The 26,484-nt window shown below is 46.5% G+C and overlaps 1 protein-coding gene across 2 annotated transcripts; it reads left to right on the top strand.

Moving 5' to 3' along the window:
- The first annotated feature begins 103 nt into the window (after nucleotides 1-103).
- On the top strand, nucleotides 104-24,587 carry Rpn11 (regulatory particle non-ATPase 11). Of its 2 annotated transcripts, XM_037421187.2 has the most exons (11): nucleotides 104-182; nucleotides 390-451; nucleotides 564-638; nucleotides 918-1,037; nucleotides 1,766-1,836; nucleotides 2,177-2,327; nucleotides 6,945-7,052; nucleotides 10,459-10,533; nucleotides 13,338-13,463; nucleotides 23,884-23,946; nucleotides 24,314-24,587. In XM_037421187.2, the coding sequence occupies exons 2-11, from the start codon at nucleotides 404-406 to the stop codon at nucleotides 24,410-24,412; spliced, it is 936 nt and encodes a 311-aa protein (XP_037277084.1). In that variant the 5' UTR covers nucleotides 104-182; nucleotides 390-403; the 3' UTR covers nucleotides 24,413-24,587. The 2 variants fall into 2 exon arrangements, with proteins under 2 accessions (XP_037277084.1, XP_037277085.1); XM_037421188.2 differs by lacking the exon at nucleotides 104-182 and having other exon boundaries at nucleotides 187-451.
- Nucleotides 24,588-26,484: the final 1,897 nt, after the last annotated feature.

The following is a 26,484-nucleotide window of genomic DNA, read 5'->3' as shown; positions in this document are numbered from 1 at the left end:
CAATTATCACTGCTTTTTAGTTAGTTGCTGTAACTAAAACTTTGTTACAATTATAATGTTTTAATATTAATTGCTTGAATAAGTGATACGGAGTAGCTGCAAAGTTTTGAGTGGCAGCGCCACCTAAAATTCGGAGGGCCACCGCGGAGTGCCGAGTCATTTCGCTGCGCCCGGACGTTTTTGTACGTAAATCTCGAACAGTTTTCGCGCTGTACGCTATTCAAAACGTTAGCGACATTAGTGTAGAACTGGGAAATGTGCATTGTCAGTTATTACGTTCGTTGATCTCGAAGCAGTCGCGAGTGACGCGATCTTCGTGTGGGTCGCGTTTGTGACGGCCGTCAAATCATCGCTGCCCGCTGCCTGAAACCATTCGTTTCTTCTTTCAGATTTTTTTATAAGCATGGACCGTTTGTTGAGATTAGGAGGGAACTTGTCCGGTCTCGGGCAGGTAAGTTGTCCATTTCCAGCCCCCAACCCTCCTAAAGTGCTTGCTGTTGAAGGGCCGCTACCATTCTCAGTTCATTTACCAATGGTCTGGTATTCTTGTTTGGTAATCGTAGGCTCCTCCGGCAAGTGATGGGCCAGTCGTCGACACTGCAGAGCAAGTTTACATCTCGTCTCTGGCGTTGCTCAAGGTATGCTAACCAAACGGCAAAACAACATCGCGTTCATGTCTTGGTTTGCGTTTCATGTTTCTAGCTGTTCAATTTTGTTGCCTTAGAAACACCGCGTAAATTGTGGGACATGTTGTAGGTGTAGTTAAGAGGTTTGGGGGTCTGGAAACTTGTTTCAGGGAGTATTTCTTTAAACAAAGTTTGGAGATTTCGAAGATATTGGTGTTTCTGATCGTCGGCATTGGTAAAGCTGCAGAGAACTCGCGTTGCCTGTCTAACCACTGTCGTATTTCCCACTAGATGTTGAAACACGGCCGAGCTGGCGTCCCTATGGAGGTGATGGGTCTCATGCTGGGAGAATTTGTGGATGACTACACCGTCAGAGTCATAGACGTCTTTGCCATGCCCCAGTCTGGAACGGTAATGTGACTCTGCATCATTCTTTGCTTTGAAAGAGAGATTTACTTGTTAGAATAAGGGCCGAGAGTTGAGGACACCGGTATGTCATCGAGCACCAGAGAGCATTTGGTTGTGCAAAAAGGCTCTGTAACAATCACTCTTAGTGACTGGTCCTTATACATGGGACCTGTCTGTGTGCCTGGGCTTGACATAGCGTACTATAAACGAAAAGTAGGAGTGCACTAATACCCTGAAAAAACCTTTGAACTCCTCTGTGTAGTTTTCAGTGAGTGAATACAGCCCTCAACTCATGTGTTGGAATAAAATAAGGATGATGATTTATTGGTCTGTTATGATGCCTTGGCTGCTAGGTTGATGTTGGTGGTTGTCTCATCACTGCTAGGTAGTTGCATGTGCTGCAACACCTCATTTCTACAACTAAATGCTGACTTATTGTAACTAAATGCCGACTCCGACAGTTTTCCACAGTAGCACCCTTCCATACCAGCCTGCACTGTGTCTTTGTACACTGGCAGCCGTCACTAATCTGTTTACAGACATTGAGCTTCATGTTCACTTGAATAGTAGCTTGATGTCCGTGCTTTTTTTTGTTTTTTAACGATACACCATCACAATTCAATGTTTACTTCAATCTGTGAACGCAGTATCTCTTGCAGCACGAGAATGACTGATTTGCTGAAGCAGCTGCTGTTCTTCACATAAGGTCCTATTTTCTATGCTTTCTGCAGGGTGTCAGTGTGGAAGCAGTTGACCCTGTCTTCCAAGCCAAAATGTTAGACATGCTGAAGCAGACAGGAAGGTATGTTGCACAACCATATTTATTGTTATTGTGTGTAAGAGTTGCTGGTTAAAACGTGTGGTTTTAAGTGTAGGCAACTCATTTAAGCTGTTTCATAGGCAGTGTTTTACAAACGGTCTTCTGCAGTCTTTCCTGGTACATTAAGAAAGTTAGAACACCCTTTTCAAAAGGGACTGCCATAAATGAAGCGCGAGATAGTTCTCATTACCCGAAGTAAGTGTTCTGTTTTTTGAGGTAACTAAGGTGGTCGATCAATGACCTGTGATCATGTCAAGTGATCAGCAATTGCTTAAAAAAATACAATATTGCTTCAGCAATCCAACTATTTTTTTTCGTTTAGGCCTGAAATGGTGGTGGGCTGGTACCACTCGCACCCTGGCTTCGGCTGCTGGCTGTCTGGCGTCGACATCAACACACAACAGAGCTTTGAAGCCCTTTCCGAGCGTGCTGTGGCAGTGGTCGTTGACCCTATTCAGAGTGTCAAGGGAAAGGTACGCTTGCTTTTACTTACCCGAAATGCAGCAAATGATATTAAAATTTGTGGTCAATGTTATTACTTTTGTGTAATGGTAAGTTTTTTTTTCCAAGGGGCTTGTTACTTTGTTGGACGCAACTAAATGGATACACCAGATAGTTATGCCAGGGAAAGTATGGGAGGCTATTAATTCTTGTCTCTGGCTGTAGTGTTGTAATTATACATTTAAATTAATTAAAGCTGACGAAAAATTATGCCTTGTTGATGGGATCCGAACTCAAACCTCAAGATCAGTCGTTCGATGCTCTAGCAATTCATCTGTGGCTAAAACTGCTTATGCAGAAGAGGTACCTCGGAAGGTTGCAAGAAATGTTGGATGTGTTAATTTTTTGCAAGAGATTGCAGAATATCCTACAACTTTGATTTTTTTTTAACTTGCATTGTGGAAGTATATGGTAAATGCCAATATTGGTGCCAAGATATGTCAAGGGTAGAAGTGTTGACAAACTGAAAATAAATGGAGTTAGTTATGCAATGTTGTTACTGTGAGAAATTCGGGGACATTCAAAATGAGAGTGAAAAAAAAAAAAAAGGCTTAGATGAGCAAGTGAGAAAATATGTCAGCTAAAGGGACACTAAAGGCAACTATTAAGTCGACTTTGATTGTTGAAATAGCAGTCCAGAAACCTCGTAGTGTTACTCTTGTAGTGTGGCAGTTTGGGCTAGTTGGTATGACATGACGATAGTTGTAGTGCGAGAACACAACGACAACAAAGGAAATAGTTATAGCGCTCGTTTCCTTCATGTCCCTTTGTCGTCATTTTGTTCTCGCACTACAACTCTCATTACTCTTGTGCCAAGGAAGGGCCCATTTTGAAATAAATCGCGTTTCAGTGGTCCGCATTGGGTTAGCATACTTTAAATTACCCGCCTCAAGAAGAACACGCACCGGACCGACTCGCGTCACTGTTGCCGTGCACAACGTTGCCCGGCTTTACTGCGCTAGTAGCAGCAGACCGAAAGCAGAGGGAGCCACAGCAGCAACAACGGCCATTGATCAATTTCCCACTATTTGCTGCAAGATTGCAGACGTTTTTTGGTTCAACTGCGCCCCGCTAGATGGCACCACCTGTCTAGTGTAACTACGCGAAAATTGAATTTTTGAACTACTTACGCCATTCCCCATAGTAACGTCTGGCGGTTCTTTTTTCCATGAATCAAACAGAAATGAACAAGCAGCATTTTATTGCATATCTTGTTGCATGGAAGGTTCTTTATTTAGTGCAGCTAGATCGATTACTTGTTATTAATTGTAGGCGGTTCATCTGATGTCATTGGAATCATTTTGAGAATAACCTACTGTGGCGCATGTGTTCTTGTGCATTTACCCTAATTTCTCGGTAAGTAGGGCACTGTTATTGATAATATTGTCCTTTTAGACATTGTCATACATTGAGCTTTCACTCTGACCTAAATTGTTATTTGACTGTGTTTCTTTAATTGACATGAATAGAATGATCTGAATATGAAGGCAATTTTCCTCATTAGGTTACCAAAATGTTTTCTTTAGCTGTTAGCCCACGTTATAAAAACTTTCTTGCTTGCTAGTTTGAAGGTAACATGACTCCTGATATACGGCTGTGTTATTGGCTCTTTATTAAGTACAAAGGAAAGCAAAATGGTTAGGAATTAACATTTCCCATTGTTATAGAGCTTGCATCACTAAGATTATTATCTCATTTTAATACACCTTGGGCCTATTGGTGCATTTGCAGTTGACAGAGTCTGTTTTCCCGATGCATTTCCTGCTACGGTTCAACTACTGTTTAAGTCTTCAAGGTCTGACTTGTCGCATTTTTTACTTGATTATGAGCTATGGTGCATAGCTAAAGAATATAAATTGCGCTCAAGAGGCTACACTTATTCTGTTTCTTCTCAATTAAACTTGTCTACACTCTGGTGTCTTAAACTCCTTTTGTTCGAATTTAGCCAGAGCAGTCACAGAATAATACATACATGACTACAACAGTTCAGTCTTTCTCAGTGAGCAGGGTTGCAATAGCTGCTCTAATTGTGCCAATTAGATTCAATTCCCCATTTTTGCACGGAGCTGCACGAAAACCATGAAATTAGCTGAAATTGCGCCAGACTGCATCAAAATGCCCGACCAGCTTGAAAATTGTCTCAGTTGCCCTAATTTCAGCGAGAAATGGAGGCCATATTGCCCACCTGCAGCTTGTGTCATCAATCAATCCAAGTGCGCAGACGTTAACCCTAAACCACGATGTAAAGTATATTCCCATTAGGTCAGGGCACTCGCGAGACGCAACTGACCAGATAATATAGAAGTGCCATGCGCCCATCGGTCTGCTGACCGTAGAGGATACCTATGGGCGGGACCACGCTACTTCAAGACAGAAATGCGTTGCCGTAGCCACCAATGCTTCGCAGGAAATACGAACTTCCTAGTCAGCAAAGGCAGCCAGGGCGTGTTAGCAACTAAAGGCATGTTAGCAACTAGAGCTGGAAGCGCGTGCTGCGTTTTTTCGCGCTCGAACCGAGTCGACGTGCTGCGAAAGCCGGCTTTACCAGTGACCACGTTGGTGACCATAGGAACAGCACATAAAATATTTTTCTGTTTTGAAGTTGCATCAGTTGCGCTGTCCTGGCGATAGATATCCGGTGCTATCACCATACCAAAGGGCGCGCGCCATTGTTACTTTATTTGGTAGAACGCGCCCTGCAAGCGAACCGAGCAGTTGTGCTCTAAACCTAAACTCATCGCGAAAAAAAAAAGAGGGGGGAGGGTGGGGGCATAGCGGTGTTACAAAATTTCTTGGCCTTTTTCTAACTTGTGCAAAACAGTGCTTAAACCACTTTTGCTGTGGTGCACTGCTGCCCTGTAAAAAAGCGTAATATGATTTGGAAGGGAATGTTGACACTATACTGACGGGATACAGCACATTTCGTTCAATTACTCGTGTTTATAGATGCATAATTGTGAGCACTAGTAAGTTCGTCGATATCTGATAAAGTTACTGGCAATCATTTGGAGTAGTTTAATTACATTTCTGCAGATTAATTTTAAGACCCACCTTTCTGCTCTCCTTGTCTAACTCCGTAATCATGAGTTCCAATTCGTCCCCTGAGTTACTCAGCAATGCAATGTCATCGGCAAAGCGCAGGTTACTAAGGTACTCTGCATTAACTCGTATCCCTAACTGTTCCCATTCTAGGCTTCTGAAAACCTCCTGTAAGCACGCGGTAAATAGCATTGGGGAGATTGTGTCTCCCTGCCTTACACCCTTCTTGATCTGCAGAAATTAATCTGCAGAAAGTGAAAGTAATGTACAACAACCCCGGAAAAGAGCAGCACTTCGAGATAGGTAATAGTGCACTTCAAGTTGTAAAAGACTATGTCTACTTAGGGCAGGTAATAACCGCGGAGCCAAACCACGAGATTGAAGTAACTAGAAGAATAAGAATGGGGTGGAGCACATTTCGCAAGTACTCTCTAATTATGACAGGTAAATTGCCACTATCCCTTAATAGGAAGGTATATAACAGCTGTATCTTGCCGGTACTTAGCTACGGAGCAGAAACCTGGAGACTTGCAAAGAGGGTTCAGCTTAAGTTGAGGACGACGCAGCGAGCGATTGAAAGGAAAATGGCAGGTGTAACCTTAAGAGACAAGAAGAGAGCAGAGTGGATTAGGGAACAAATGGGGATCAAGGATATCATAGCTGAAATCAAGAAGAGCAAATGGACATGGGCCGGGCATGTAGCGCGTAGACAGGATAACCACTGGTCATTAAGGGTAACTGACCGGATTCCCAGAGAAGGCAAGCGGGTTAGGGGAGACAGAAGGTTAGGTGGGCAGATGAGATTAAGAAGTTTGCGGGTATAAATTGGCAGCAGCAAGCACAGGACCGGGTTAACTGGCGGAACATGGGAGAGGCCTTTGTCCTGCAGTGGACAAAGTGAGGGTGGTGATGAGGATGAATTACATTTCTGCCACCCTTAAAAAAAAACTGTGTGCCAGTCTTTTTTTTTTTTTTCATCTCCCCTCCTTTACTCCTCAGTTTCATGAATCTCCTTAACTTCAAGGTTGCCAGCTTGGCAGATCGACATTTTGCATTCACGGAGTCTGTACGCAGCAATTAATAATGTGGACTTGTCATCGTTTATTCGGGAGGGTCATTCAAAGTACTACTTTTATGGAAATAGCAGTGCTCATGTCTACTGCTCATAATTTACGTGATGTTGAATGGTTTGCACATACTTCTTTTTCTAAATGTTAAGCCTTGTTCTTATAGTGCTCCGAACTTGGTCTTTCGTGTTGAAAAATGCATGTTTTTTTTCCCCAGTACCCTGCTCCTAATTTGCATTTTAGTGCTCCAAAAGTAAGATTTTGCTGCTCCGAAAATTGCTGCAAATTCTATTTCAGCTGTCACACCCCTGAGTGACTTGTATTTCAATTTGCTGATTGTCCTTGCTTTGTTTGCTGCAGTTTCTGCCACGAAATATGTTGTTCTCTCCCAGCATGCTGTGTAAATGTCACTGATTCTAATGGCTCACAGTGTGGTAGATATGGAAGCAAGTAGTACAATATATCAAGCTCTTTGATCTGCAGGTGGTGATAGATGCTTTCCGTCTCATCAACCCCAACATGATGGTGCTAGGGCAAGAGCCGCGGCAAACAACATCTAATCTCGGGCACCTGACGAAACCTTCTATTCAGGTAAGACCTACCCGAGATCATCATCCTCGGCGTAACATATGTTCTCTCCAAGTTATCTCCAGTTTACACTTTTCTTGTGTGAGGTGAGTTTGATTTGTATGTCAGCCAACTTCTAAATTTACCACTTAGAGCCTGTATTTCTCATCCCTTGCTATTCCATTGCTCCCACAAACTTGCCCCAACTTGTTCTCTGTTTGTGCCATGCACAGCAATTAGTTGCATTTAGCTACGTCATATGGAAGAACTCAGGATAGCTAGAAAATAGTGATGAGAAATGTTGAATTCTGACCAGCATTGTTACCCTGTGTTGTGTGAGAGATATTCAGAAGTGTGTGACTTTTTTTCAAAACAGGCATGAAGATGTAGATAAATGATTGTTGGAAAAAAAAGAAGGTTGGTAAATAGCCAACTGCCACAGAGTAACAAACGATTTGGAGTGCACGAAACAGACACCAGAAGACACGAGATGACATAAGAGTATGAACTACCAACAAAGGTTTATTTAACATTGCACATGTATAAACTGTGTCCATCACCGTCACACATGCTTGCACTACTTTGTAAGAAAGCACATATCTTAATCTGAAAGTTGTACACATGGGGTGCTCACTCAGGCTTTTCAACACAGTTTGACACTTTTGATGGTGATGATGGCAGTGCTGGTGACAAGGTGGTGGTGGTGAAAACGTATTTATTTATTTATTTACATGAAATTTTCTGGGGAGAAGCTCCGAGTAGTCGGAGATGCTTGGCTTGCGGTGGGGAAGCCCTTAGTCCAGGGCTCCGCTTGCAGCAGCCGCTCTGCGGGCCGGGTTGATCAGACTCAACTGATCTTCCAGGTTCTCGCTGGCCAGCAGCTCCTCCCATCGCTCCGCTGTTGGATTTTGTACTGGTTGTAAGGCTGTAATGTAATGGCCTGGCACTCCCACATGACGTTGTACAGAGTGGCTTTAGCTGAACACCATGGGCAGAGAGGAGAGTATGCCGAGGGGTGCATTTCACTCAGGATGCGCAAATTTGGAAACGTGCCGGTTTGAATTTGCCTCCAGCTGACCGAGTCCTCTTTACTTAGTGTTCGGTGTGGTAGCGAATAAGCTCTCCTAAGTCCTCTGTAATGGTTTAGGATGGCCGAATAGTCGCATTGGACCGAAACGAGTTCCTCAGAGGCGGAGTTGGGAGGTGCTTGGCTTGCATACCCTCGAACTACCCTATCGCTGCCTGGTTCCCCTCCAGTCCCATGTGGCCCGGAGTCTATATAATCCGATGCCAAATTCTGAGTGGATGTGTAATGGAATGCTCGCCAGTGTCTGTAACGCTCTGGATGACGTTGAGAGCGGGTTGGCTGATGCGCCCCTGTATGTAGTTGCGGCAAGCTGCTTGAGAGTCCGTGAGAACTGTCAGCGACCTTCGTTGTCTGTAGCCGAGGGCGAGAGCGAGTGCGATGGCAGTTTCTTCAGCATCGGTGATGTTGTGGCACCGCACGGAAGCGCTGGTACGTTTTGTGAGTGTGTGGTCCACGACTGTGGCTACAGCCTTATTGTTTGCATGGTCGTAGTTGGCGGCGTCAACATAGTACGTAGTGTTCTTGTGTGCATAAGTTCGCTCGAGGGCTTCCACTCTGGCTTCCCTCCGGCCCTGATGTAGTCGGGGATCCATATTGCGGGGGATGGGAGCGACCTTATAAGTGGCACGAAGTTGGTCCGGAATGGGCTTGCGACGAGCTGCGTCGTGAAACTGGCTGATGTAGCCAAGGCGTAGGAGCAGGTCACGGCCTGTAGGTGTTTGCTTGAGCCGTTGCAGTTGTGTGGCGAGTTGCGCTTCACAAAGTTCTTCAAAGGTGTTGTGTAGGCCCAATGCGAGGAGCTTGCTAGAAGGAGTACCCGGTGGTAGCTTGAGTGCCGCTTTGTAGGCCTTGCGGAGCATTGCGTCTACTTGGCCCTGTTCGCTTTTGGTGAGGCGTTGGTAGGGCAAACTGTTTGTCACCCTACTGACCACGAGGCTACGTATGAGTTTCAGGGTGTCCTCCTCGCGCATGCCATGGCGACGAGTGACTGCCCGAGATATCATTCGGGCCGCTTGCAGTGTAGTGGTGCGGAGAAGAGAAAGTGTGTGATTCACATGGTGGTTCGACTGTACCCACATGCCTAACGACGCGACGATATCGGAGTAATCTGGTCAACGAGAGCACACGTTCGGCGGAACGTATGCGACGCGCTCTGGCGTCTATCGTGCGTCTCGTGCTGGTGACAAAGCATGACTTGAATGTGTGCACCTAGCTGACGAAATGTTAGATGAGCCAGCTGAGAACCTTAGCTTCATGTCAGTCCTTTCTGTGGTCAGCTGGAATGTGGTCTGGAGGTGACTGAAGGAAGCGCTGCCAGACATTTTGAATCATGCTAGGTACTAGCGATGTATATCAATAAAACAGATTAGATTTTTGTCCCTCAGTTGCATTTTGGGTCTCACATTGCTTCTAGGGGTCATTACCTACTTGGGGATGCAAAAATCTTGACATTGTTGTAACCGGCCTTTGCCGCCACCAGAGATCTGAAATGAAGATGCCGAGGCAGCTGGAAGGAAGAACTTAACAAAGCGGTTATGTATTTACATTCTGTACATGGTGAGAGGTCTTTCAAATGAGCTCGGTGGTTCATTGTAAAGAGTACATTCTTCCCAGATGCCTGGATTGGGGTATGGGTCTATAATTTGCTGCCCAATCACACGGCACACGCATCACTTCTGACAGCGACATCCACACCCGCCCAGGTAAACAAATATCCACCATTGGGGCATGGTCACTGCACTGCCCTGTGGCACCTAGGTAGCTCTTTCTTGTGTGAACATTACTGAGTCAGGGGCCCCATGCTCAGACGACAAAGTGCATCAAAAGGTCCATCGTGCTAAAGTTCAAAGGGCCTGCTGAACTCATTGCCCAATTAACGGGGCGAGTTATCGTCAGGGCCGATGCCGCTGTCTCTTCGGGGAAGATGTTGCAACCACAGAAACCGTTGTGGTCGTCTCGTGGAACAGCTTACAGCGTTGATTGTATGGCGCCCACTTTCCGGTTAGGAAGGATAATACTTAACCGGCATAAGCAGGAAGCCCTTCGGTGGCTTTTTTGATGAATAAAGAACACTTCTCCCCTATTGGCCCAGGCACCGATGGTAGCAACATGCACACTTGGTATGTCAGTGCTCCTTCAAATATTTGGGCACCATGAGCCTTCTCAGTGTGCAGCTGGTCAAAAAAGTGCTCTTGGACCATTTTGGATGCAAGCCCACATTTAGCTTCAGCACTTTATAATAATAGCACTTTCTTTCCCATTTATACTGTATGCTGTTACTACTGTCTTTGTACCTTGTGTAGATCTCACTTTCATTCAACTCTTTTTGTGTCTATTGTGCAGGCTCTAATCCATGGTCTTAACCGTCATTACTACTCCATCTCTATCAACTACCGCAAGAACGAGCTCGAACAGAAGGTGAGCAAGAGAAACTAGGTCAAGCTGGAGAACTTGTCCTGTTGTCTACCGCATTTGGAAAAGTTTTTGTATTCTTTTTTGTAGCTTTGCACTGCTCCAAGTTAGTTTCAAAGTTTATTAGGGAACTACCCATAATTTTGGTGTTCCTTGAAACAGCTTGGTTGATGAAGTGTTGTTTTCACCAATTCACTAATCTTCGTGTCCTGTATAAGCACTGACTTAAAACACTTGTGTTTCTAAAAACTGTTTGGTTGATGAAGTATATTGTTTACATAGTCGCCAATCTTTCTAAAGTCGCCAATTTTTCTGTCCTGTGTAGACACTATTTCATGGCAGTCAATAACATGGATAGCCTGACTGTGCTTTGTACACATACAGTAGAAACTCGATGGTACTATTAAGGTTGTTGTAAATTTTATGATAAGAATTTTAACGTTGTTTCGAATGGACTACGTTATATAAAATATGCCATGATTTGGTGTTATACAAACGGTTTCCCCAACAGCCGTGGATGATCAGAACACGCGATTGACCGCTACACACAAGCGGCTCAAAGCAGCTTGTCTATGAGAGGAAGGTTCGTTCACACTTGGCCTCGGGGGGGAGTGAATGCGGCAAAACTTACTGGAATTTCTCTTGTTTTGCTTCCTAAGTGGCCGCAAAACTACGCCTCAAAGCTAACGTGAGAAAATTGGTCCGAGACCAATTTTCTAGCCACGCGATAACAGATCACCTTTTTGCTTCACAATTTTGGCTACACTGGCAGTACTACCTTTCGAACCACGTAAAGCAAACAACCAGCCGCGATGTGGCATGGTGGCAAAGGTGTCGGCCATGCGTTGGCGCTATCGCGAACTACCCGGGCAGCACGTCAAAGCTGGTGGCATGTATAAAGGGTAGAATCATTGTGAATGTTTTCCATGGGCGCGAACGTGGTTTTCTGGCCGCTCTGGCTTTTTCGCTTGAATTTTCAAGTGTGAATCCTCCACAACAGATTTTTTTTGCGTCAACTTCGCGGCGCAGTTTTTCAGCTTTAGCGTCAGCAGCACGAGTGAGGAAATCACGGCACTTCATTGAGAGACGGTGAGGGCAGGAAAGTTCAAAAGAACATCGTGGATTTATTTCAGCAAGAAACGGTTGACTCCAAAAAAGTTCTTGTGCATCTTCATGATCAGCTTTAACTTGTTTTTGATTCATACAAATTCGATATGATACGAACATTTTGTGCTCTCCTTTCGAATGCGTATTATCAAGATTCTACTGTATAAGCGATTATAAAGAAAAACTGTAGCAGCTTGCTTCATTGTATAATACTGAGCAAAATAGGGGTTTTCATGACAATACAGATAAAGCTGTACTGGATATAGTTCTTTGGTTGGTATCCTGTTTGCTTTGGAAGTTGATGAAGCATGGACAATTAGATCAGGATACTGCTCCAAGCTTGGTGGAAGGCTGAACAATTGAACAAAATTATATACAATTGTGATGTCGTGGGCACTGATTTTGTCGGATGTTTTTTTTTTTTTTACCTGGTAGAGTTTTTTACGCTCGGGTGTTATTCCGAAGGGAATATTTAAGGGAGCAACGATTTTTCTTGTAATAGTAGATTACACTTTCGAAATAGAAAATGTGCTGCTTTTGAAGCAAGAAGATGCTTGATAAGCCAGAAAACATGGAAAGTAAAAGCGCAGGGTGGTTAAGCATCCTTGATATTCCTGCACTAAATTGTAGATATTGACTGTATGTGCTTCTTTATGGTTTCAATTAATTGCCTGGTGTTCTAAGAGAGCCACTGACCTAGAATAGCAGTTTTGAAGACATTGCGTTGAGGCGATGTTTCCAAAATTCAAGAAGAGAGAGAGAGACATTGCGTTAAGGCGATGTTTCCAAAATTCAAAAAGAGAGAGAGAGAGTGAGACTGAAGTCTGTAATGTCAAACGGATGTACCAAGGCTGAGTTTTCTGCAATAAATTCAGCGATGACATTTCAGCTTGTTTTATGTTATAGTAATAATCCTGTAATGGCCTCCCTTTTCACTAAATGCATTTTGTGCCACAGTCAAGTGTACCTAAGCAATGTTAAGCACCTAGCCTCACCGCGGTGATTTAGTGGCTAAGGTACTCTGCTGGTGACCCGCACGTCGTGGGATCGAATCCCGGCAGCGGCGGCTGCATTTTCGATGGAGGCGGAAATGTTGTAGGCCCGTGTGCTCAGATTCGGGTGCACGTTGAAGAACCACAGGTGGTCGAAATTTTCGGAGCCCTCCACTACAGCGTCTCTCATCATATTATGGTTTTGGGACGTTAAACCCCATGTATCAATCAATGTAAGCACCTACTCATCCAATAAGAAGTCGTTCTGTGATGGCAAAATTTACCGTTTCCTGTCCAAAATCTTTACCCACCTTCCATACCTGCCGGTAGGAAACTAAAAGAAAACTTCACATGAAGGAGATAACTTGCACATTTAGGTATGATGTATTACGCAATGAGAAAACACATGTGTTAACCGCAAAACAATTTGTCAAGCATGTGTGTGACCACGAGCCGCTGTGGTTGTGTTGTTGACACTGGCCTGACAGCTCGCCACAACTTGTTAATGGCAGTAGAGTTCCTGAAGGATAATTTATCATTCAAAACTGATTCGCTGTTGCACTTTATAATCCTTTGAAGTTGTAATCACGCAGCATTGATTGATGAGAAGAACGACAACATGCTAACTTCCCAATGCATTTTCAGTTGCAGTACTCGTCAGCATCGTTTGACTTGTAGCGCCAGGCTTGAGCTGCTTAACTTTGCTTTCAGATGCTGCTTAACTTGCACAAGAAGAGCTGGACAGATGGGCTGACCCTGCAGGACTATGACGAGCACTGCAAGGTCAATGAGAGCACAGTGGCAGAGATGCTGGAGTTGGCAAAGGCCTACAACAAGGTGAGGCTCTTTCTTTTTTTCATTGGGTCACTTTGTTTCTAAATAATAGCTTTGGGCTTTCATGATTAAACACTAGTTTGTAAATTTCACTCTGGTTGGGCTCGCTTAATAGCGACTGAAAAACTTTAGCGACTTTCATTGACATATTTGGGGAATTGTGAAGTGTGCCCTGTCATGAATGTCTTTCTTCTGATTGTTTAGCTCTTGTTATAGCTGCCCCTTTAGCGTTTTTTCCTTCGAAGAACGTCGAGCGTGCCGGATATTACTTCTGTAGAAGAGGCAGACACAACGCCCGTACGCTTCCCCCGTTCTATTTCTGCTCACTCATCTTTGTGCGAGTGCCCGAGCTATAAGCTGCCTTTCATCATTACACTCGGCCACACTGCGAGTGATGTGGCTGAGAAATACAGATTGTGGCGTTTCAGATTGCTCTACGAACACAATTCTTGATCTGGCAGACTACATAATTTTATTTAAGCCACTGATTAGCTCAAAGAATGCATGGCCATCGTTGCTGTTCTATAGCGATACCCTTTGTTGATGCTAATGCATTTTTTGAATTGTCATGTTTCTCTTGTGCTCAAAGTAACATTCTACTTCCTTTATCTCCGAGATAAGCCAACTGTGATCACTGAACGATAACAGTTGTTTGGAACACAGCAGATAGCATTGCAGCAGTATAGCAGCTCTGTAGCTCCTTAAAACAGATAATAAAGCTTTTGTTTTGGACTCGTTAATGTCAGTACGGTTGAATCTTGTAACTATAATGAAGTCAAATATGATGCTGCAATAGTTGAAAACTGCTATGGCTTACGCTGTATAGGTCATATTTTTTGCTCCTTCAAATAGCTTTATCGAATGTGGTGTGGCACTACTTTGCAATAAAAATAACGTGTTACACATTTGAATCTTTATAATCTGAACTTTAAGGGGTCCAAAAATGTGTTTAAATTAAAGGAAGTTCAAGAAAGCTCATTTAATTGAGGATTTGCAGCAGCACATCTGCAATGAGTGAACACACAAGTGGGAAGTACAGGAAGATTTATTCATGCATGTGTGCATTTCAAACTACACCATGCCGATCATTAAGAAATGTAGTCAACTATGTACTTCTGCACACGTTTTTCCTGCGGTGAATCTATAAACATGGCTTGAAACTTGCTAACAAGTTCCAAAGCAGCATCCACATTTTTCTGGAAAGAGAAAATGTGCTTGACTAAGACCAGCACCGATTTTACATTAATTTAATTCGGTGGAATTGCAGGGGCCGGTGGCTGTTAAGCGCTGGCGTCAAGCGTCCTCGCCACTAAGAGCAGAAGGGTCCTCAAAGCTAACCTGTTAAAGGCAAAGATCCGTACACCTGCACCCACATTCACATTACTCTAAAAGTCATGCCCTCTGGAAAACCAATGCCGCCCCTTTTGAACACACAGTTATTGACTGACGAAGTCTGGACTGCCTGACCATTGACATAATCTGCATCGCCGCTGACTGTGGGTTCGCCGAAACCATATCGCTGGAATTAATTGCTGATGTATAACTTCTTGGAGAGCCACTTAGTGGCAATGACAAGTATGGCGCCGAGCAGGTCGACACCATATGTTTTCTCGCTCTCCAGACACAGTAGCATTCATTCGACAATGTGGCGCCCACAGAGTTTTCATATTTTGATAGACGCCCATATCAACGGACTGGAGCTCTGCTGTTTCCTTTTTTGGCAGAAAAACCAGCCGACTTGTAGGCGCCGCCCCGTGCTTCGAGGCGTTTTTGGAGAAGGGCATTTTTTTTTTTTTTTTTCGAATTGATCATCGCAGAAGCTTGTGTGTTCAAATTACTGGCCGTTTTTGGCCATTGAAATACAGTCGAGCCCGCTTATAACGAACCTGAGCGTGACGCGGCATTCATTCGCTGTATCCCGAAGTTCGTAGTAAATGAAACACTGCTTTTAAAAAGGTTGCGAGTGAAAACACAAACTTTTTTGCCACAAGAAGTCCGTGATGCACGTGTTTCGAAGAGCAGAAACGATAAGGGCGGTCTCGAGTTCATTTAAAACGGCAGGCTGCTCGTTCGCCGAGGCCCGTGGCATAAGCTGCATGAGGCGCTGGCTCCAAAGCTTCGTCGTTCTCGCAGTCCAATTCCTCCAAATCGCTCTCGCCACGTACTTCATTCACAATGCCCCAATCCGTCCACAGTTCCGCAGTGTCGGCATCATCATCGGCCGTAATTAAATCATCGCAACACATGTCCCACCCACTCTCCCAGGTCGGAGCCGACGACGCGCTGCCACAAATCGCCTCCGCAGTGGTCTTGTTCGGAAGCTTCAGGCTCGGCATCGGGCCCGACAATCGACGAAGTGTACGCACATGTAGCCGTCACTGCCGCCAACGATATATTCACCATCTCCACGGCGGAATACCGGGACACCTGAAGCGGCAAGTTGGCTGCCGGGTGGTCAACAGCTATGAGCAAGCGCTCCGCAACCCGGCACCTAACACGGGGATTACGCTCAAGCGAAGTGATCACACTTTTGACGTTTTGTTGAGTGGCACGAAAAAGCGTGCTAGTCATTCCATCGGCCATCATGACCACACACACACACACACACACCAAGAGCGAGCAAGACGCGCACCTGCGTGGAACAGCTCTGGGTGCGTTTCCAGTCGGAAAACGAAACTAATTCGAGCCAGCGTGGCGGGCGTCGCAGAGCGGTGGAGACAGGCGAAAGTGTTGTGATCAAGAGAGAGGAGAGCAGACTTGCGAGGGAAGGGCAAGGAGTTGCGATAAAGCACGGGGGAATGAAAGATTCCTTCCTCCGTGCGATAAAGAGAGGGGAGGATACGGCGGGTGGGCGACCTTGAAAACCAAAACACACGGGAAGGAGGCAGGTTGGGTAGCTTGCTTGAAAGGGTCGCGAAACTCGCAGAAAAACTTGAAGAGAGTGCCTGCGCGCGCAGAAGTCAAAGCATGGCCGCCTCGTTCGGTGAGGGTGGCGGCGTTCGAAGAATCGGCGGCCGTGATAAAAAAAATCGTCTTGTTGCGCCAGCGGGTTTGGGTGGCCTCATGAACTTCGATATTTCGCGATTCATTCCGCGCAAATTAACAGCCGTTTTCGCGCTTCTGCACGCGCGCGGAAGGCATGCCGAGTCGAGTGCGAAGTGAGCGAGAACAAGTCCTAAACACGAAACGTATCGCAAGTTGTCAGAGTCGGAGGGGTAGCGTACGCGCGTGCACTAGACGCAGACGATCGGATACAGTCGGTGGCCGACGATGTTGGCAAATGGTCTGGTCACTCAAGGCCGGTGACGCCAACGACAGTACCAGCGATCAAAAACAAGGTACGTGGCCGACCAGTCTTCGAAAGGTCGGTGGCAGTGTGAAAACACGGGCCTCGTCTGGCGATGCGGGGTGCTCAGAGTAGCGGGGGGACAAAGGACGCAGGGGTGCGTAACAAAAAGCGGTCGGGGAGAGCAGCAACTTGAGGGGCGCGGAGATAGAATCGGCGTTTAACAATAAGAATGTATGGGCACCTCGCCGATGTCTGATCGGTGGTCGAAATTAGTTTCCCGGGAAGTCGGCAGACCGCTGACTTCGTTTGCAGTAACCGATCAGCGGCGCTCGAAGACGTTCGTTGTAAGTGCAATTTTGTGCCATTGAGCCAATGTATATTTTGACGGTCACGTGGATATTGTTCGTTTTAAGTGGGGCCGTATATGTGGGCTCGACTGTATACATAACCTCGCCAGGACTGCAGCTTCAGTTCGAATTTAGTGTGCTCGAATGATAGAGGTTCGATTGTACTTGGTGCATATATGGCTATATCAACAGTCATGTATGGTTCAGTTAAAATGGGGGCTGTGTGGGCATAACTACAACCTGATATATATTGTCGCGAGAGGAAACGATTGGCAGGAACTCGAAGTGGAGGACTGTTTACTCAGCCACAGCTGCCATTCACTTCGGTCTCATCTTCTGCCACCAACACAGCCTGGCATTACCCTCTTTCCCCCCCCCCTCAAAAAAAAAGCATCGCATGAATGCCACGGCTCCGAAAAACAACGAAAGGTAGTCGGAAATGTCTGTGTTCATTGAAAAGAAAAAGGACGAGATGAAAAATAAAGGAGCAAGGAAGTAATGTACAATAGTCTTGAAGGCTATTGACACATCACAAAGTTCTTGACTTGCAGTCAACGCGAATAGTACGGCTTTATCCTGGAGATGTGAACCACATACGAGGAGCTTGGTCTGCGAGAACGGTGTGACGTGTCTGCTGGGACAACTTCGTAGTTTACTTCGCCGAGGCGATGAAGAACTCGTTATGTCGGCACTTCGGACCCTACCAATTTTTCTGAGCGTCCACGTTGACGTATAGGAGTCCAAATCCAGACTAGGTCACCGGGTTCGTATATTACTGCTCTGTGGTGGGTGTTGTACCGGCGAGCATCTTGATTTTGCCGCGATGAAATGCGAAAGCGCGCCAGCTGCCGGGCGTCTTCGGCACGCTGAACAAATACATCTGCGTCCGGGGTAATCGTGTCCGGCAGAGTAGGTTGCAGCATGGTGTCAAGCATTGTGGTGACGTCGCTGCAGTAAACCAGACGAAAAGGAGCAAAGCCGGTGGTTGCCTGCAAAGTCGTATTGTAGGCAACTGTTATATACAAGAGGATTTCATCCCAATTCTTCTGATCCTTGGCGACATACATCGAGAGCATATCTGCAATCGTTTTGTTAAGGCGTTCGGTTAACCCATTAGTCTGCGGGTGGTACGCAGTTGCTGTTCGGTACGTCGTGCCGCTCAGCAACAGGATCTGTCGAAGCAACTGTGCCGTGAAAGCAGTACCAGGATCTGTGATGATGACAGCGGGAGCACCGTGGCGGAGAACGATGGTCTTGCACCGTGGCGGAGAACGATGTTCTTGATGAAAAAGTCAGCCACCTCGGAAGCAGTTGCTCGCTGGGCAGCTTGTGTTTTGCAGTATCTGGTCAAGTAGTCGGTGGCAACCACAATCTAGCGGTTACCAGCCGTAGACTTCGGAAATGGGCCGAGTAAATCCATCCCGACCTTTTCAAAAAGTGCGTGAGGGGGTCACAAAGGCTGAAGCAGACCGGCTGGCTTCGTCGTTGGAGTTTCGCGGCGCTGACAGGCTGTGCATGTCTTGACGGACTGCCGGACGGTTTTCGTAAGTTTCCGCCGGTAGTATTTGTCCTTGATCCGCTCCAGAGTACGCGCGAAGCCAAGATGCCCCGACGATGGCTCGTCATGACAAGCACGCAAAGTATCATTGCAGAGAGCAGCAGGAACGACGAGGAGGTAAACAGTTTTCGTTGAATGAAAGTTGTGCTTGTAGAGGATGCCTTGGCGTAGACAGAAAGATGACAAATCACGCGCGAACTGTCGTGGGGGTTGTGGGCGACGTCTCTCAAGGTATTCGATCAGTGGTTGTAATTCTAAGTCTTCGCGTTGCTGCTCAGCCACGTTTAATGATGCGAGAATAGGAAGGCAGCTGAAGTCTTCATCATTGTCTTCTTCAGCGACCTCGACGGGTGCGCTGGAAAGACAGTCAGCGTCGGTGTGTTTCTCGCCAGACTTGTAAACCATCGTTATATCGAATTCTTGTAACCGAAGGCTCCATATTGCGAGACGGCTCGAAGGATCTTTCAGATTCGCTAGCCAGCAGAGAGAGTGGCGGTCACTGACGATTCGGAAGGGGCGTCCGTACAAGTAGGGCCTGAATTTCGTTATGGCCCATACAACCGCCAGACATTCTTTTTCAGTCGTCGAGTAGTTCTTCTCTGCAAATGACAACGTGCGGCTAGCGTAGGCGATGACGCGTTCCACAACATCTTGATATTGCACGAGAATAGCTCCGAGGCCAAGGCTGCTCGCGTCAGTGCGGACATCTGTGTCTGCTTCGGTGTCGAAGTGACCAAAGATCGATGGCGTTTGTAGGCGTTGTTGAAGGTCGCGGAAAGCGTCGGGTTGTTTGGGGCCCCAGACGAAGGCAACGTCATCCTTGACGAGTTGTTGTAGAGGGTTGGCGATTTTCGAAAAGGTCGGCACGAACTGGCGGTAATAAGCACAAAGTCCCAGAAAGCGGCGTACATCATGCTTTGTTTTCGGTATCGGGAACAAAGCAACTGCCATAGCCTTGTTAGAATCCGGGCAAACACCACTGCTGCTGACAATGTGGCCAAGGAATTTCAGTTCCTCATATCCAAAATAACAGTTTTCCGGTTTCAGAGAGAGGCCGGCAGTGCGAATAGCCAGAAGAACCGCCTCAAGCCGCTCAATGTGTTGTTCAAAAGTCGAAAAAACGACTACGTCGTCTAAATACACTAAACAAAAGCACCACTTCAAGCCACATAATACTGTGTTCATCATTCGTTGGAACGTGACTGGAGCGGAGCACAGGCCAAAAGGGAGAACTTTAAATTCATAGAGACCGTCCGGTATAATAAACGCTGTTTTTTCTCGGTCCCGCTCATCTACTTCAATCTGCCAATATCCGCTATGGAGATCCATGGAAGAAAAGTAACAGGCGTGTCGCAGGCGATCCAAGGAGTCATCAATACGAGGAAGAGGATATACGTCTTTTTTCGTTATCTTGTTCAGTTTGCGGTAGTCGACGCAGAATCGTAATGAACCATCTTTCTTTTTAACCAAAACAACTGGTGACGCCCAAGGACTAGTCGATGGTTGAATTACGTCGTCGTCGAGCATTTGTTTCACTTGATGACGGAAAGCATCTTGCTCCTTCTGCAACACGCGGTAAGCATGTTGGCGCACCGGTTGGATGTTGGGCTCAGTGATCATTCTGTGCTTCATTAGAGGAGTCTGCCGGACTTTCGAAGTAGTGGCAAAACAGTCACTAAAGGATGAGAAGGGACTGAGGAGCCTTGCCCTCTTAGGTTCTTCTAACTGGCGACTGACGTTGAGGCCACTAGTCACGTCAGTATCGCAGCTGTTCTCGGTCGAGATCGTCGTAATCAAAGGGAAGGCGTCCAAATCATCCAATGCCTCCAAGTAAGCTATGGTTGTGCGTTTCGCAAAATGCCTGTGTTCGCCACCGAAGTTCGTAACTAAAACCGTATTCTGGCCATTTCGGAGTTGAACGAGACTTCGAGCAATGGCCACTTCCCGATCAAGCAATAACGTCGGGTTACTTTCGGTGATGCCCGTAATCGACTGCTCCCGTGGACACTCAACAAGCACGAAGATACTACTGCGAGGCGGCAACGTGATGCAATCATCGACTACGCGTAAGGCCACGCCACGATGTTCGTTCTCGATGTCGGAATTTGGAGAAACACAGTTAACAAAACTGACGAACAAATTACGCAGATTAATTATCACTCCATACTCTTGCAGAAAATCCATGCCCAAAATGGCCGGCCGAGAAAAATTGGCCAGTACAAGGAATGATGCTACAAAAGCCGACGCACAAATCTCAAGTCTGGCGGTGCACCTTCCTATAGGGGATACGAGGTGTCCTCCAGTAGTGATTAGTTGAGGGCCGTCCCACGTTGTCAGCACCTCGTGTAGACGGGTGGCCAATGAAGCACTCATGAAGCACAGGAGCTTGATGACTACCTTCCAAGTAATCCGCAATTTCTTGTGGGCGCTCACCATAGCGTGGACAACGTGCATCTGGGTGGAATCCAGGTAGGCCTATTTGTCGGTAGTAACAGTCGCGGTACATGTGTTCAACTTCGCCACACTGGTAGCACAAAGGACGATGGTCGGGTGCACGCCAGACGGTGGACTTTCGCGTGCCAGGACGAAAATCGGCCTGAGAAGGCAGGCGATGGGCTGGACTTGGAAAGCGTCTTGTGGTCGCGGCAGGTGGATGAGCAAAATGTGCCGTCGACGGTGTAGAGACGCGTAGGGCATCCACGTAGGAAAGCGTGGGAGGTTCGACTTGCGACGGTGGTGAGGAGTGAACGAACTGCCCGATTTTGTTACGCACGATGTCCATAAGAGCAGCGCTACTGGGAGGGGACGCCGCATGAAATTTCCGAAGCTCTTCGCGTACAACTTGCCGTATGAGTTCTGTGAGGACCTCCCTGGTATCACCTCCTGGTACAAGCGAGCACGCAGCAGACATGGCCATCTGACGCTCATACTGCGACAACCGCTGGCGAAGCATGCGCTCCATAATTGTGGCCTCACGTATGAACCCGGACACAGTCATAGAAGGGTTGCGCACAAGGCCCGCGAAAAGTTGCTCCATTGAGCCTCGCATTAGCAGGCGCACTTTCTCTCTCTCTCTCTTTCTATATATATATATATATATATATATATATATACATACACACACACACACACATACATACACAGTCAAGCACACATATAACGGCCCCACTTAAAACGAACTTTCACTTAAAACGAACAATATCTGCGTGACCGTGAAAATATACATTTGTTCAATGGCACAAAATCGCACTTATAATGAACGTCTCTGAGCGCCGCTGATCGATTACTGCGAACCTTCGAAGTCAGCGGTCTGCCGACTTCCCGGGAAACCAATTTCGACCACCGATCAGGCAGTGGCGAGGTGCCCATACATTCTTATTTTTGAATGCCGACCCTGCCTCCGCGACCCTCCAGTTGCCGCTTTTCCCCAACCCATAGAGGAAGGAAAGCTGTTTCCTTCCTCCATGCCCCGACTGCTCTTTGTTACGCACCCCTCCGTCCTTTGTCCCCCCGCTACTCTGAGCACACCACATCGCCAGACGAGGCCCGTGTTTCCACACTGCCACCGATCTTTCGAAGACCAGTCGGCCATCTACCCCATTTTTGATCGCTGGTACTGTCGTTGGCGCTGCCGGCCTGGAGTGACCAGACCATTTGCCAACATCGTCGGCCACCGACTGTATCCGATAGACTGCGTCTAGTGTACGTACGTACAATATCCCACGGACTCTGATAATTTGCGATTCGTTTCGTGTTTAGGACCTGTTCTTGTTCACTTCGCACTTAGCTCAGCATCTCTTCCACACGCGTGCGGAAGCGCGAAAACGGCTGTTAATTTGCACTGAACGAATCGCGAAATATCCAAGTTTGTGAGGCCAGGCAAACATGCCGGCGCAATAAAACAATTTTTTGACCACGGCCACCGATTCTTCGAACATTACCGTGTGCACCGACCCAGGCGGCCATGCTTTGACTTCTGCGCGTGCAGGCACTCTTTCCAAGTTTTTCTACGTGCAAGTTTCGCGGACCTTTCAAGCAAGCTACCCAACCTGCTTCCTTCTCGTGTGTTTTGGTTTTCAAGGTCGCCCTCCCGCCACATCCTCCCCTCTCTTTATCACAACTTCTTGCCCTTCTCTCGCAAGTCTGCTCTCCTCTCTTGATCACAACCCCTTCACCAGTCTCCTCCGCTCCACGACGCCCGCCACGCTGGCTCGAATAAGTTTCGTTCTCTGACTGGAAATGGGCCCAAAGCTGTTCCACACGTTCTGGGGCATGTGTGTCGCGTGTGCGCGTCTTGCTCTCTCTTGGTGTGTTTCTGTGGTCATGATGGCCGACGGGAGGACTAGCACGCTTTTTTCTGCCGCTCAACAAAACGTTGAAAGTGTGACTGCTTGGCTTGAGCGTAATCCGCGCTTTAGGTGCCGCGTTGCGGAGCGCTTTCTCATAGCTGTTCACCACCTGGCAGCCAACTTGTTGCTTCGGGCGTCCTGGTATTCAGCTGTAGAGATGGTGAATATTTCATGGGCGGCGGTGACTGCTACATGTGCGCGAGGCCGACTTCGTTGACGTCGGGCTCAATGCTGAGCCTAAAGCTTCCGAACTGCGGCGGCAATTTGTGCCAGCGCGTCAACTCTGACCCGGGAGAGCGAGTAGGACATCTGTTGCGATGGTTTAATTACAGCCTATGATGATGCTGACACTGCAGATTCGTGCACAGATTGGGGCATTGTGAATGAAGTACGTGGCAAGAGCAATTTGGAAGAATCGGATTGCGAGAACGACGAAACATTGGAGCCAGTGCCTCATGCAGCCTATGCGACGGGCCTCGGCGAACGAGCACCCTGCCGTTTTAAATGAACTGTAGATCGCCCTTATCGCTTCTGCTCTTTGAAACACGTGCATCACGGACTTTTTGGGGCTAAAAAAGTTTGTGTTTTCACTCGCAACTTTTTTTAACAGCTGTGTTTCATTTACTACGAATTTCGGGATACAGCGAAAGAATGCCGCGTCACGCTCAGGTTCGTTATAAGGGGGCTTGACTGTATATATATATATATATCTGTGTGTGTGTGCAAGCCTTTTTAAGTGGAAAGGCAGGAGGTCCTGCCTTCCCACTTAAAAGGAGGCAATATGGCATATCATGTTGGCATGTGACACTGTTGTAGCTATTTCCAAGTGCCTGTGTATGCTAAGCACATTACAGAAGGTTATCTTCCCTATTTGTTGCAGTCACTGGAAGACGAGGAGAAAATGACTCCAGAGCAGCTGGCCATAAAAAATGTTGGAAAGCAGGTAAAAAATTCGGACTCTGTTTGAGAGAGTGCCTTTGTCTTTAGTGTTGGGGCAGGTTTGTAACAGTGAGGACATTTTCAGCGCACTCCACTCTTTTAGTTCGGGGTTGGTACACGTGTACAGAAGCATAGGATTTCTTGTTGTGATGTCATTCATGCACATAGTAATAAAGGAACTGAAAGCCAGGACATCAGAAGGATAGGAACTCGCACATCACTGTTTATTTTATATTGTGAAATGTAGGAATGTCTTACAGCATTGACTGTATGTTTGGTTCTGTTATGAAACGCCTGACATCCCACATAAATGCATTCATGGTGTTGGTAGGCTGGCTTACAGCAGAACACTCTTCGTTATCGTTTCTTAGGATCCCAAGCGGCATTTGGAGGAGCGGGTCGACGTCCTCATGACATCAAACATTGTTCAGTGCCTTGGAGCAATGTTGGACACTGTTGTGTTCAAGTGATGGTGCGACCTTAATTTAAGACCAAAGTGGTTGCAACTGCAGCTGAGTGGACAAGTGCTTCTGGTGCTTGCAAAGAGAGATTGGCAAAGCAAGAGGAACGTTCTTTGCTCCAAAGTGCTCCGACGCGTGTGTGCCAGAGTGTGCTGCTGATTAAAACTGTTTTGCAACCAATGGAGCACTTATTGGTCATTGTGTGCAATACTTTATCATTCATGAAATTCCTTGAATTGGCACATTCAAGCAAATTAGAATGTCGAACACCAGCGTCTGTGGTTGCCACATTTTTTTCTGTGCACGTGATTTTTGAAGGCTAGGATCTTTGATTCTATGCGGAGCTTGTTAAGAGCTAGATTTCAGTAGCGCTGTTGTAGCATACTGATATGTCATCTTCGAAGGTGTGGCACTCATTGGCATATTTTATGCGGCATTTTTAGATAATTCTTGATCTTTCAAGCATAGGTTGTTAGCGATCAGCCAATCTAACAGCGAAGCTGTTCCTAGTCTAGGTTTTGATATCTGGGGATATGGTAGCACTGGTCACGCAGCCTTACATTCTGATGAGAGCAAGCCTCGGTAGGAAGGAGAGGTCTGCGTGTGTTGTCAGAAACGAGGGTGGAGTATTTCGAGGGGCCAACATCCGAGAAACTCTTCAAGATGGGGTAATGGCGAGGTGCAGTTGAGTGTAAAATGATGTGCCAGTGTCAGTGGTCAGGAGTTCGTGCTTGCTAGATGGCGAACATTTCTCATTCTCCCAATGAAGAAGTTGCCCGACACGAGTGTTGAGGAGCAGGTGGGTAGTCGAGGGGGCTGCGGGTTGGAAAGGCTCAACTCTTTCTCTCTCTCTCTCCCCCCCCCCCCCCCGAAATGTTTCGTGCGGACACCCCCCGCCTCCCAGCCATTTACCCAATTTTTTTTGGGTGAAATGTGCCCCAGTGACAGCTGGCAGACTGAAGCCGGTGTCATTTCACTAAAGTGTTAATGCACGCACGTACGTATGCACATACACAAACACACTCTCTCTCTGACTCACTCACGTCCATGGAATAACGATTGAACATGACATCAACCAAATGCTTTCAAGCGCTTCAGTGCACTGGCATCGCCACTAACCTTCTTTTTGATTTAACGACCTTGCCACTGGCTTGATGAAGTGTCGCGCAAGTGCGTCCTTCTTTTTTTCTTCCCACGAGAAACTGCTTAATCTCAGCCAACGTAGCTTACGCTACAAAAACAGCCAGGCACATTTCAGCACAATATAATATGAAGACCCTGAGGTTATTTGCTAAATTTTACCCTCTCCAACTACAATAAAAGGGTTACCTAAATAAAGTGCCCCTTGATGATTAGTTGAACAGATGATTTACACTAATATAGAGGAGTTAGAAGCTCCCAGAGCCCATGGTTTCTCTAAATTTTTTTAATGAAAATTATGTGGAACACCTGGGATATGGGATGATGTGAAATAATTCATAAGTTGGTTCACACTGTTTCCCGTCTTGATTTTACCATCTTTGTGCAACTGCCTAAATTATGGTAAACTAAGCTCCAACGAAGTGTTTGCTTTAGGAAATTTTTCATTTTCGCCAAGAGCAGATTTCCAAATGCGACAAAATCGCACGAACACACAGATAATTGAGTAGCAGCACAATCGAGGTCAGCGTCGCACTTAGTGGGAGGCCGAGAGAAAGGGGGTTATGCATATTCCAAAATCATAAGTTAGGATTGTGACGGCACCCACATAAGAGCCACACCTCTGAGCCCATGTTCATGTGTTCTACGAATGTTTTTTCCTATACTCCGTTTTCTACATCAAGTTCAACGCTGTGAGGGCTAGTGAGAATTTGTGCAATGAATGCGTTAAGAAATAGTACGATAGTTTTGCATCTGAGACATGATTTATTTTCTTCTTCCTGCTTTGTGCGTCGGAGATAAAAACGCGCCGTTATACGGCTTGTCTTGGTTCTTATTTGTTGATGTTTTACTTGTAGCCTTTTGCAACGTTCTGCAGGCACGTTTGTGCTTGTCTCGCACGAGCGTTTGCAACAATGAAAGCTAAGCGCGAGATGCACGAA

This window comes from Rhipicephalus microplus, chromosome 2 (assembly GCF_043290135.1).
Source record: "Rhipicephalus microplus isolate Deutch F79 chromosome 2, USDA_Rmic, whole genome shotgun sequence".
NCBI classification, from domain to species: Eukaryota; Metazoa; Arthropoda; class Arachnida; order Ixodida; family Ixodidae; genus Rhipicephalus; species Rhipicephalus microplus.
Note: the sequence above shows the minus strand (reverse complement) of the source record. Positions and strands in the feature narration are given on the sequence as shown.